Here is a 12444-nt window from a genome sequence, read left to right on the forward strand (position 1 = left end):
TTGTGATCATTTGACAGTATGTCAGTGTTAGATGTCAGGTTGTTGGTGAAGGTTGGATATTTTGATATAGCATCCAATACAGTGTTGTATATATTTATATTTGTAATAATTATAGTTTTTCTTTATTAAAGCAAAGATGAAGCAGGGATTCATTTTATTTTAATGTAGAAATAAGCTACCAGCTTCTTTTAGTCTAATAGCAAGCATTCTGATCCACAAGGGTTTTCTAGACTCTTAATATCTATGAAATGAAAAGTTCATTTAAGTATTTTCTTTACTTTTCAGTCATAAAATATTCTACCTGCACATCCAGGTTTTATGTTCCTATTTTTCTTCTTCTCTTTTTATCAACAGCATGTTCACCAGTGCATGGTTACCACATTACTTCTTTTATCTCCAGCAATAAAATTAATTGGAAGCATATTCAACTTACTTATGAGCGATAGTCAATGATGTTGTCAAGTGATTATGCCTCCTTAGAAGCAGGATATGCTTTTCTAGTGGATATGACTCTGATAATCACATAGTCCCTAAAACTCAGGTGTGCTGGAGTGTAACATTTTCAGTAAGCCAATTTATTATTTATTTCTGCCACATAACAGAAAATTTAACTTCATCAAATTTTTTTTAATTTACTTTATTCAAGTATAGCTGATTTACAGTGTTGTGTTAATTTCTGCTGTACAGCAAAATGATTCAGTTATACATATATTTTTTATACATTATTTCTCATATTCTTTTCCATTATGGTTTATCATAGGATATTGAATATAGTTCCCTGTGCTGTACAGTAATTTCATCAATTCTGAGTATTCATAGTCCAGCCCAATGATATCTTCATTGCTCAGTTTTTTAAAACACTGTCCCACTTAGAGTTGAAACCTCTTCTCAGATGCTTCCCTCACGCTCTCCCTAGGGATTGCTTCACATTGTTTGTCACACTGTGAACATTGTTGATTGAGAGGTTGCTCTCTGCTCTTGGCTGTGTCATTTCATTCCTATCTTGGCCTTTATTTGCAAGCTTCTCCCCTCCCCCCACTGTTTCTCTGTGCATTCTCCATACTGTGCTCCCCCGACAGTGACTAATTACTTCGAGTTCAGCTTCCTAATATTGGTGATCATCCCTCCAAGGTGCTCAGCTGGGGTGGCTCGTGCCATTTCTTCTGCCATGGGGTACCCACATCTTCTGCCATGGGATACCCACATCTTCTTCCATGGGGTACCCACTACTATGGAATGTAGTAGCAGGCCTGCCAGAAATCTCTCTGAACTAACTTCTGTATCATTGTTGCAGGGGCCCTTGGGAACTTTAAGATCTTTTCATCAGACACGTTGGAGTTGAAGGAAACTAGGGAGGGGGAAGTTTCTAGGCTTTCTATGCTTAGATACACCCTGCTGCCATCTCTACTTCCTTATTCCCAGAGCCTTTTGCAAGAGATGAATCTGTGAAGCAACAGCCTCCCAAAAATCTCAGCTAGAAAATGAGAAAATGAGTTATGATGCCTTGATATATAGTCAGATTCTTCAAATTTTAAAGGGAAGTCCTATTATGATCTTCTGTGACCAAGACTTCTCTCCTGCTACTAATTATTCTATATTTCTTTCTTATGTTCGTCCTTCCTTTGTTCTATTCCTGGGTCTGGGTTTTTTTTCCCTTTTCTTTTGATGGTCAGATTGTGGTGGTGGTGTTGGAACTGAAGGGAGGAACTGGGTCTGTGGGCTTGCATTTCCTTTCAGGCTTTTCTCCTAACTCCATCCCAGACTCAAACTCTGAAGCCAACAATGTGATGTCTTTGTTCTTTGGTCCCATTTCTGACAACCACCTCATGAGTCAAATGGCCACCCTATGTCTTCAGTGTTCACACTGGGGAGGTCTGTGGGGGGCAGGGAGGAGTGGTTATATTAAAGACACATATCAAAAAAACACATCAGTTAATAAAACATGTCCATTACACGATTGGAGTAGTCTTCATCTGAAGTATAACAAACTAATTACTGTGTAATCATTTGCTGTGTCTTGGGTAAAGCTTTTCAAATGTATAGTTTAAAAAAACACAATAGGAGAGCTATTTTGTTAACACTGGTATCAGTTCTGTTAAATCAGGGTGTTTCTAAACAGTGCAAAAAGGAATAAAGCAGAAACTAACACACCATTGTAAAGCAATTATACTCCAATAAAGGTGTTAAAAAAATGTATTGACTTTTCTTCGAATTAATTTAATGAAAGGATTTTGACTCAGGGAGTTGCAGGAGTATAGCCTAGTGTCACAGCCTACAGACAATATAGTCCACATAGGGGGAGCCATATTCATTGTGGTTAAGACCATTGTCTCCGATATCAGACCACCTATTTTCAGTCCTGGCTCTACCACTTAATAGTTAACATAACCTCTCTTACTCTCAGTTTTCTCATTTGTAAAATGGATATATATATATATATATTTAGCATGGTTGGAAGCATTAACTGAGATATTTCACATAAAGCAGCACAATGTCTGGCATATTCAGCCCTAAGAAAGTGTTTGCTAACATTATTGTTATGATGTTTATTTTCCTTTCATGGAAAGTCTCACAGACTAAACAATAAAACTAAAACTGAGTTACTAACATCAAGAGAAAAACATGGGTGATTTCAGCTAGCCAGTGGGCAGATTTCAGAATGTGTTATAAACTAATTGCATATAGGTTTGAGTTGAGGAATTGAGAAGGCAAAAAAAAGCCTGAATAGGAACAAAATAATAGCAGAGTTGATTTTGTGTTCTGGTAAGAAAATTTGGGGAAACCCCAAGTAACTGTAGATCATGTAAGGATCATGGATTAAAGATATATATAGACCACATAAGGATCATGGGTTAATGACTTTGTCCCCTTTCACCCTTACTTGGAAAACTAAGTGTACTGGCTGATTCTTAAATATTCTGATCTTCCTTCAACAAGTGTTTAACAAGAAAGATCATAGTCCTGCTTTCCTGTTACAACTTACTAGTAGTAGGGTCTTTTGCCTGTGGTTGTTCATTTTCTTGTGCTTTACTTACACCTATTTTGAAATTTACAGGTATAGATACCTAGTAATCAAAGTAAAAATTTTATATATGTCCCATCACTAAGAAGAAGCTAAGCCAAAAGGACAACATTAGCTATTTAATATGTTTCAGGGCATAGATGAATTGATTTTTTTTAAGGTTTGCTTTGGAGTAATGCAAAGTTTTAGAAACAAAACAATTGAAGAGACGAAGTTATAATGAAAGTTATTCCAACCAGTTATTCTGGTTAGAATATTTAGGGCTCTGTTAAGTAATGTAATCCTTGTCCACAGAAAAAGGCTAACATGCTTTTGAGGGAGTCATCTGTCTTTGCAAGGCAAACTAAGGATTGCTTTTATTTAAGAAGAAAAAAAGACACTCAAACCACTTGATGATTCCAACACTATTCATGACTTGCAGTGCTGACATTCTATAGATTGATGTAGTCTTCAAGTGTGGAAAATACTGAGTCATACAGAAGATGAGACGTTTTAATAATGAAAAAAATATTTATGCAGTCAGCAGATTGTCAGTTAAGGTGGTTTAGATTATAAAAGTCACCCAACAGAGACTTTGTCAGGTTGCAAATTATTCTGACCACAAAATTATTTGAAAATGAATAAAGCAAACTTAGAATGAATTGGTACATCCCAGATCCTTTTATTTCTTCTTCCTGCTTCTCTTTATCCTTCTCTTCTTCTTTTGAAATGGGAAAGGAAAACTATTGACTCTGTATCTAAACATAATGCTAGTATACATGAGAAAAATCTTAAGATGGAGCTAATCTTTTGGCATTCTAGAAGCGCTGCTTTTTCCCAGGATACAAACGCTATAAACCAGAGATTGTGCCTTGTGTTTCTATGAGGTGCTTCTCTGACTCCTTTTATTTGTTCTTCCTCCCTTTATATAATCTGTTTTGTAGATTGTCTTAATGTCTCCTATCAATGACTGACTAATTGTATCTGTTTTATAATGACACACATTGTTTTATAAAGTTCTTTAACAAGTTGAAGGACAAGCAATGAAATCACTACAGCTGTTTTAGTGACAGTTACATTGAAAACCATACTGGCTCATTTAACCATTCAATTTCTGACATCCAGCCCAGACCTAAAACAGGTTTAGGTTAAAAAATCAAGAAGACAGGCTGGGATCCTAGCACCCACATAACAGCAGTCACACTGCATTTCTACTCACTTATTTAATAGCCTTCTCTTCATGTTTAGGTATTTGGTTTTAAACAACTTAAGAGCAACCATTATTTGGAGTCTTCACTCTTCCAAACAATTATGCCTCAGGACAAAAATAAAGTGATTCAAGTGAGTGTAAGCTGAAGATGGTGTGCTAATTGCCCACATCAGAAATTAGTCAATTGACTACATTAGAACCAAATCAGAGTCATATTTTCTGTTTCCTCTTTGATATACTTCATCCTAATCATTCTAGCTTTGAGTTGGAATTCATACATGTTCACATATTTTCCTTTTGTACTCCAATTTTTAAACTTATCTGTAAATTTCATTTTCTGGCTTTGAGATATGGATTTTTATAAGCCACCTTAAATAGTTTCTGAAAGAAAAGGCAATAAAAATCAGTAAATTTAGCCACTACCTTAGTCCAAAACTGTCATTTGATGATTGCTGAAAAGTATGAACTGAAGCGCTGCCTAAATGCCCAAAGACAGGTTATATCATTTTCCCCCATATCAGTTCCTTTTGGGATTAGAAGGAAGAAATCTTCATTTATATTATTTTATCTATTATTCACACCTACTGTAGTAAGATAAAACCATAGTAAAGAATGTGTACCATGCAAATAACACCGCTCTAGAGTTTTTTTGTCACTTACTGTGTTGGTTGGCTTTTTGAAAATTGGAAGCTCAATTGTCTTTTTGGTTTCTATACATAGTGCATTGTAGATTATGCCCAGTTTTGAGTGCTACGTATATTGATTCTTTTCTATTTCTCATTGTCACCTTTTCTAGGTCTACAGCATCAAGACAAGAGTAAGGACTCACCATGGTACTGAAACACACAGTATTAGCAAGTTAGATTGAAGCGTGAATCCATGGGCCCACTGGGAAAAGATGCTGCCAGGGTTTGTCATTCTGCAGTGGGACACAGTAGACATGGAAGGAAAAGAGGAAGTGTTATCCAGCTGACTTTGGTTTGGAGCCTTTTCTTGAGAAAGCAGAGTGGGTCATAGACATTGAAGAAAAGCATTTTTGTTTATATTTTCCCTCATCTGAGCCTTTGCCAACTGTGCAACTCTCTTTTATTTTTTGTCTTGCTTTTAACAATACATGGTTTAATTTTTGTTTCAGTTCGACACTTTTTTTGAGTTTTTTTTTTTTTCTTTTTGAACCAACCACCTTGTCAGGAAAAGATGAACCACAAAAAAAATGATCATTCTTTCAGGAATAAAATTTTGTAGCTCTATGTGCATCTATTTTTGTAAAAATACAGAAAGTTTGATTTAGCATCGATGGGCTATTTTTGAGGGATGTGTTTTTTTTTCTAATATTGTAAAAATTGTTAAGTTCTGTTTAAAGAACTTGCTCTCAGAGAAGCACTGGCAAAAATATTTAAAATGCTTGGCTTTAAGATGTCTGTGATACGCTCTGTGCTTTCTAGGTTACCTCAAATGTTTGATAGTTTCTCCTTTTTACAAAAGTAGCACCATAGCCAAGCCAATATGGTATTGTTTTACATTAAATCTCAGTGAAGATTTAATTCCATGCTAGCTCACTTAGCTCTGAGTTATATGTAAAGCTTGAAAAGGAAGTTTTTTAATGATCACACTAAAGAAAGGCTATTTCATTACTTTGATTTCTCCCAAAGACTGCTTGGAGGTTGACTGAGAAGAAAGTTGGCATAAACTTTCAATCAGATGGAGAGTTTGCCTAGAGTATATAATTATCTTTCTCGTCCATCTGACTTTGAAAAATGGAACCAGAATTTATATCCAACTACTGGAAAAAGAACACATTTAATCATGCTAACTTTGAGTGCCAGTGACTTATTTTTCTTGTTTATAATTATTCATTCATGGCAATTTTTTGCCATATTTTAAGTGAATTTTTTTTTCCTGAAGATAGTTTGAAGGGATAATATTTGGGAAGGTACTAGACGCATCACAAAGCCTTTAATTCAATGGCTGTTCCTGAGAGTGTTACCCATCATTTTAAATTGAAAAATAATGTATTGCATATGTAATATTTTAAATCAGTTTTTGCGTCTTTTTTGTCTGTTTAACTCTGGTTTTAGTTGGTTTCGTTCTTTTTAATAAAAAATGGGGGCAAGATAAATTTAAATTGGGATTTATACTACAATTACTGAAATTAGGTTAATAAATTGACAACTTATTATTTGAAATTTATTACTGAGGACTCAGGATTCAACTTGACATGGCCCTCAGGATCTAAATAAGAAAAAGTTGGGATTATCATTAAAATGCTATTAGGAAAAGATTAGGTTTATAAAGGTAGCCGTTATTGGTATTTTAAGGACTTTCAATGTAAAGTCCATTCTTTCTTTCATTTGCTTCCAGAGATGGCTCATATTAAAAAGGTAGTATTATATAGAAGTTTTAGATTGTTAAAAATGTTTCTCAAATTTTTCCCATCCCTGTCCTCACCCATGTGAAATTAAATGTTTAGTGAAATACATTTTCCATCTTAAATAGTGTATCTCATATGTGTGAACATTTTAGATATAAGAACAACATAGTCTCTGCTTAGCTAGGCAGAGTTCTCACAGATAATTTTCAAATATTTCCCTTAATTCTATTTTTATGCCATAGTCTTCTTTCCTGGTGCATCTTATGAGTTATAAATCTATACACTCTCTTGTATTTTCATCACTATATTGCTTCTTAACCAGACTCCTCTTAACACAGTATGCACATTTAACCTAATGTGAGGTCCAAACGTAAGGAATCTTCCACTTACTAATGATATGAACTTAGATTTCTAGGGAGTGGCTTGGTTAAATTATCTACATTTTGATCTACAATTTGATTTGATACAATTATCTGTAATTTGCCTAAATCTGTGTAGCACAAGGTTGAATGAATCTATAAAATTTGTTTTACTTTGTGTCCTCCTGAATTCTCAAAGACCAGTGTTCAGTAGCTCCCATGGGATGACTCACTGGGGATATTTATTTTCCTCCTCTTCCCTTGGAACCTGTTAACTTCCTTTGCAGTTTCTCTTAGAACAGGGTTGTACTCCAACTCATTCAGATCGTTTAATTGGATTTTCCCAGTTATGAGAAGAAACGTATTGACTTTCTGCCCGTTTCCTTACTCTCCACTGAATTGAATTTAAGGCGAGAGAGCTGACAATTAGATAGCTTCACCCTGAAATTAGGGTGACACTCTGCCCTGTGTCACTCCTGGTAACTATCTGATAAAACATTCCTTGGCTCTGAGGACCCAAGAAAAGTTGGGGATCTGAATTCTGCTGTACACAGGAGAGATTTGTAAGTGAGATCCCCCATTGAGAACAGGCCCAGGTGTCGCTGGCACATTGCAGGGACTGGATACTTGCATATACAAGGAGTGGATCAAAATGTGAGTCAAAAAAGATGAGTGCCTGTCTCTGTAATTGTCTCACATCCCATTGCTATAATCATATTACTATTATCACCAAAGTCATAAAAGAGGATGAGTTGTAATTTAGTATGATTCTGAGTTTAAGTTTAAAATGCTGTCACTCTCTGGGTTGGTTTTCTCGCACCAAAATGATACTGTTAATTTTGGAGGCTTCCAGACTGCTTTATTGAGGGCTACCATCTCCCTCCCCAATTTCATTTGGAACCACTCCACCTTTGGTTATTTTATAAATTAGGCTTTATTCAAGCTTTCTAAAGATCTGTGAGCTAGACCCTAGAAAATCATCTCATTGATTTGCCATCGAATCTATGCTTCAACCACTAAACTATCATGAACTAAGAAACAACAAAATAGTGATTAGGTAGATCTTTACAGGTTATTTGGTTCCTCACTGTTTATTTGAAAAGCACCTCTAAATGTAAAAATCAATGCTTCGTCTTAAGGTTAACCGTCCCCTCCTAACTTTCCCCTTTAGCTTTTTTCCTCTTAAAGTTATTTACATCACTATTTTAAGCAAAAATGGCCGATATTGCTCTACATTTTGCAAATGATAACAAGTGGTTTGCAAATAATTGAGAAATTAATTTCTTCAATGTTGTAAAAAACTTTTTTTAAAAAAAAATTCTAGGCACGGGCATAAACTGTGCCCTTGAGGAGTTCGTTATTCATTATACAAATGGCAATCGAAACTATATTTTTAGAAACTGCATTCTATCCCTTACTGAGTGTCCCTTGGTTATGTAATGTTTGCCAAATTAAGTCAATGGGACAATGGTACTAAGAGGTAGAAAAGGCTAGTATTTATGTTACGGATCGACTAGAGGATAAATAGAGAAGCAGAATGAATTAATGAAAAAAAACCCAACAACATTGGCTTGGACATTAGGTCATTTTCTCTTCTAGTTTAGCCATAATTAGATGTGTGTTTTGGTGCTTCATTTATTTATCTCATGAGTAAAGTGGGGTAATAATACCTAACTGGCAGGCTGGAAATCATATATATATACTCAATCATCTGGCTCATAGTAGACATTCAATAAATGACAGATACCACAAATACCTATCAGCTGAGTGAGTCATAAAATTGAGCTCCCAAACATCACTTCTGTTTACTTTCCACACCCATTTCTGTAGCAATCAAATAGATATGACTGTGCTTTTCTGTAAGAAATTGTTGCAAGAGAATCTTTGCCTTCTACTAGATGTTGAAGATAAAACGTAAATTTCTAAATTATCTCTATTTTAGTGTGCTGTTTATGAAGGAAAATAAATTAACCTTTTAGTGGTATGTAGACCCAACTCTGAGTTTTCTTACATGTTCCAAACTTTTATTCATCCAGGACCCCGTGTATTATTGTCCCCAAAATTAAAGTGACATTTTCATGAAATCACCAAAGTTTTAATTTTTTCATTATATTTTGGGCTTCCTTAGCACCTAGAATAAAAACATCTCTTTTGAAGTTATCCCATTTTTTTTTTACTTGACTTGGAGAAAAAATTGCAAAATATGGTGGAAAAAACGTTCTGCATGAAAAGAGGAGGAAAAAAACCCCAACCCTTTATGATCTCAGTCAGCAGACTTATTCTACTTGAGAAAAAAAGAAACAACTTCATTGGAAGCAGATGTTGACACTGTGTCAGTTATTGAAGATGGAAAGGGTTCACTTGAGCCATTGTGGTTACAAAGGGGCATCGATGGCTGTTAAAATTCCTGTGATTGAGCATCTTCACAGCAGACAGGACAGCAGAAAAGCTGAAACTATGAGACCAAGACTGAAATCCGCCTGCCAATTTTAATGTACAGGACCCTAAGGACTCAGTTGTTTTTTTTCCTCCTTCAGGATAAAAGACATATCTTTCAAAAAATTTAAGGTGGTTTGAGAGAGAAATTAAAATATATTCTCTAAAAACATGGCCCTAGAATCCTTTAAATCTATTATTAAACATTAAAACTATTATTTAAGTCATTTTAGAAAAATCAGGGTAAAAATTTAGTTTAATAATATATGTTGAAGAAACAGACTCACAGACATAGAGAACAGAGTTGTGGTTGCCAAGGGAGAGGTAGGGTGGGAGGAGGAAGGATTGGGAGTTTGGGATTAGCAGATGCAAACTAGTATATATAGAGTGGATAAACAACAAGGTCCTACTGTATAGCACAGGGAAGTATATTCAATATCCTGTGATAAACCATAATGGAAAAGAACATGAAAAAGAATATATATATGTATAACTGAGTCACTTTGCTGTACCACAGAAATTAACACAACATTGTAAATCAACTATACTTCAATAAAATAAAAAAAAAAATAATGTATGTTGAAGAAGGATATGTAAACTACACACAAATGGAAAGTGGGGAACAGGTGAGGCCTGCAAGGGAACCTCAGTTCTAATAGCTTCAAAATGTTAATTAATTTTTTTTAAAAAGTTAATTAATTGGTAACTTGGTCATGGAGATTGGGCACAGAACAGACTTTCAGAATCTTCAGTGGGTTTTTTTCTTTTAGTGCTCGCTGGGAATTTCCCTCTATACACTTTCCAAAGTATAGAAATAGTCATTATAGTTAAAATATCATAATTTTCTTATTCCTTTTATTGTCCATTGTGTTTTTTTGTCTGTTTGAAAAATATTTTTATAGTTTCAGATAATTGATCAAACTAATGTTCTCTTGAAAATGCCAATTCATTTGATCCAATACAATTATCTAAATCTTCTTTTAAAGTTTCAAGAAATGATAATTGAGTTAAGTGTAATTTACCAATTCTTTTGTGTAAATAAACAATGACACGTAGAAAATGCCGTGTTATCATCGATTAGCTTCCTTGTTAACAATTTCTGGACTACTAAATTTTGCCCTAAGAATAACTCTTTTAGAATACAAGATTCTTTCATTAGTTTTTTTTGGTATATGCATAAGATGTGAAGTTTTCTAATGATATCTCTTACTGATAAGAGATACTGATAGAGGTGTACATTTTTTTCTATGCTGTGGCTAGGGCAAAAATTAATGATTATTTACACACTTGATTTCATTTCTTAGACTATTTACAATCTTGGATATTGTATCTGATTTAAAATTACTATTCCATACATTTTTCTGGATATGCAATATGGGGAAGGCTCGTCATGTGAATTCTTTGTATTTTAAAGTGCATATATTGAAAGGGAAAACATAGATTCAATTTGTTTTCATCACATAAATCTAGATAAGGTGAAAGCTTTTATAAAAAAAAATACATAGTATGGTGAACTTTATATTTGTCACTTGATTAAGTGAACTGAAAACTTGTAATATAAATGTTATCTTACAACCCTGAAATACAAAAAAATTCCAGATTTATTAGTTTTGTGGGCAATTTTATGCTATCTTCATTTTACATGTCCAGAAAGAGAAATTAACTAATCTTAGCTCTGTTGTCATTCTTAATTTACAAAATATATGTAATTCATAAAACTTTTCGCTTCACAAGCTAATTATAAAATCATATTTTTTGTTGTTGTTTTTCATGGGGTTGGAGGAAGAGACATTTTTGTATTTCTATTCACTCTTCAAATGCAGGTCTCATAACTATATGTTGATGATATGAGATGATGGAGGACTTTGTAATAAAAACAAATGTCAACTTCAATTTTTTCAATAAATAACTTAATGTGAACTTAATGTTTATATTTTAATGTAGCAATTTGGTTTTGTCTGCATTTCTTGACAATTAACTAAAGCTCTCTCTTTTCTTCTTATTCAATTAAGCAAATTACAAATATCTTTAGAAATTAAACCACCTTAGTTTTTCTTAATGAGGTTAATTTCTACAGCCAAGGGATTTATATGTCATAGTGAGGATTGTATGGTTACAAAACAAGTGTTTATAATAGAAGAGCAAGTGAAATGCGCTATGAGGCTTGTGAATTTTTTAGCACAACACTTCTGAAGTTATCAATTAACTCTTTGGGAGAGGTGTACTTTGTTGTTTTGCTTTTACATTTGTTGATATGGAGCTTCTGTAAGTAGTGTGGAAGAACAAACAAAACTTTCCTGACAATTCATTGACATTGAAGAAGTGCACCTGGAAAGGAGAAGTCCAAGACCTTATTTTTAAAGGAAGCTGGAGTTTCTCTACAGGGGCCTTCTATTTTCTTATTAAATGAATTTGTAATGTGAAAATGCAAAGCCTGGAAATCAGCATTTCGATTAGTAGACCTTCATCATCACAGGTGAAATAATGTGGCACAGCCTTCTCAACTGTCTGCCGTATTTAGACTAGACAAGTGTAATGAGTTTTCTATGTTGCTGTAAAAAGTTACCACAATCTTAATGGCTAAAAACAACACAAATTTACGATCTTATGGCTCTATAAATCAAATATCCAGCACGCGTCTCGGTGGGCTATAATCAAACTGTCAGCTGCATTCTTTCTGGATATAAGGGAGAATCTGTTCCTTTGGTGTTTCCAGCTTCTAGAGTCCGTGGCTAATGGCCTCCTTCCTTCCTGCATCGTCAAAGCCAACAACGGCTGGTCAAATCCTTCTCACATGGGATCACTCTGACCCTCTCTTTTACAAGTTTTAAGGACCTTTGTAATTGCATTGGATAATCTCTCCATCTGAAGGTTCTTAATTTTTAAAAAGTCCTTAAATGTAAGGTAACATATTCACAGGTTCTGGGGGTTAGGAAGTGAACATTTTGAGTGGGCATTATTCAACCTACCACAATTACTATTAGATTTCAGTTAATTTTTATCAGCCTTTTAATCTAAGAGGGTTTACTATATCACTGGAACTAGCAAGGCGTGTTCCATGTTTGCA

At 34.4% G+C, this 12444-nt stretch overlaps 1 protein-coding gene across 2 annotated transcripts in view; it reads left to right on the forward strand.

Moving 5' to 3' along the window:
* VGLL3 (vestigial like family member 3) overlaps positions 1 to 5457 on the forward strand; it is a 42098-nt gene extending 36641 nt beyond the window's left edge. For both annotated transcript variants that reach the window (XM_059922217.1, XM_059922218.1), the window contains exon 4: positions 5008 to 5457. In XM_059922217.1, the coding sequence (XP_059778200.1) occupies positions 5008 to 5051 (44 nt within the window). In that variant the 3' untranslated portion in view covers positions 5052 to 5457. The remainder of the gene's footprint in view (positions 1 to 5007) is intronic.
* The last annotated feature ends 6987 nt before the right edge of the window (positions 5458 to 12444 follow it).

This window comes from Balaenoptera ricei, chromosome 4, assembly GCF_028023285.1.
Source record: "Balaenoptera ricei isolate mBalRic1 chromosome 4, mBalRic1.hap2, whole genome shotgun sequence".
Classification (NCBI taxonomy): domain Eukaryota; kingdom Metazoa; phylum Chordata; class Mammalia; order Artiodactyla; family Balaenopteridae; genus Balaenoptera; species Balaenoptera ricei.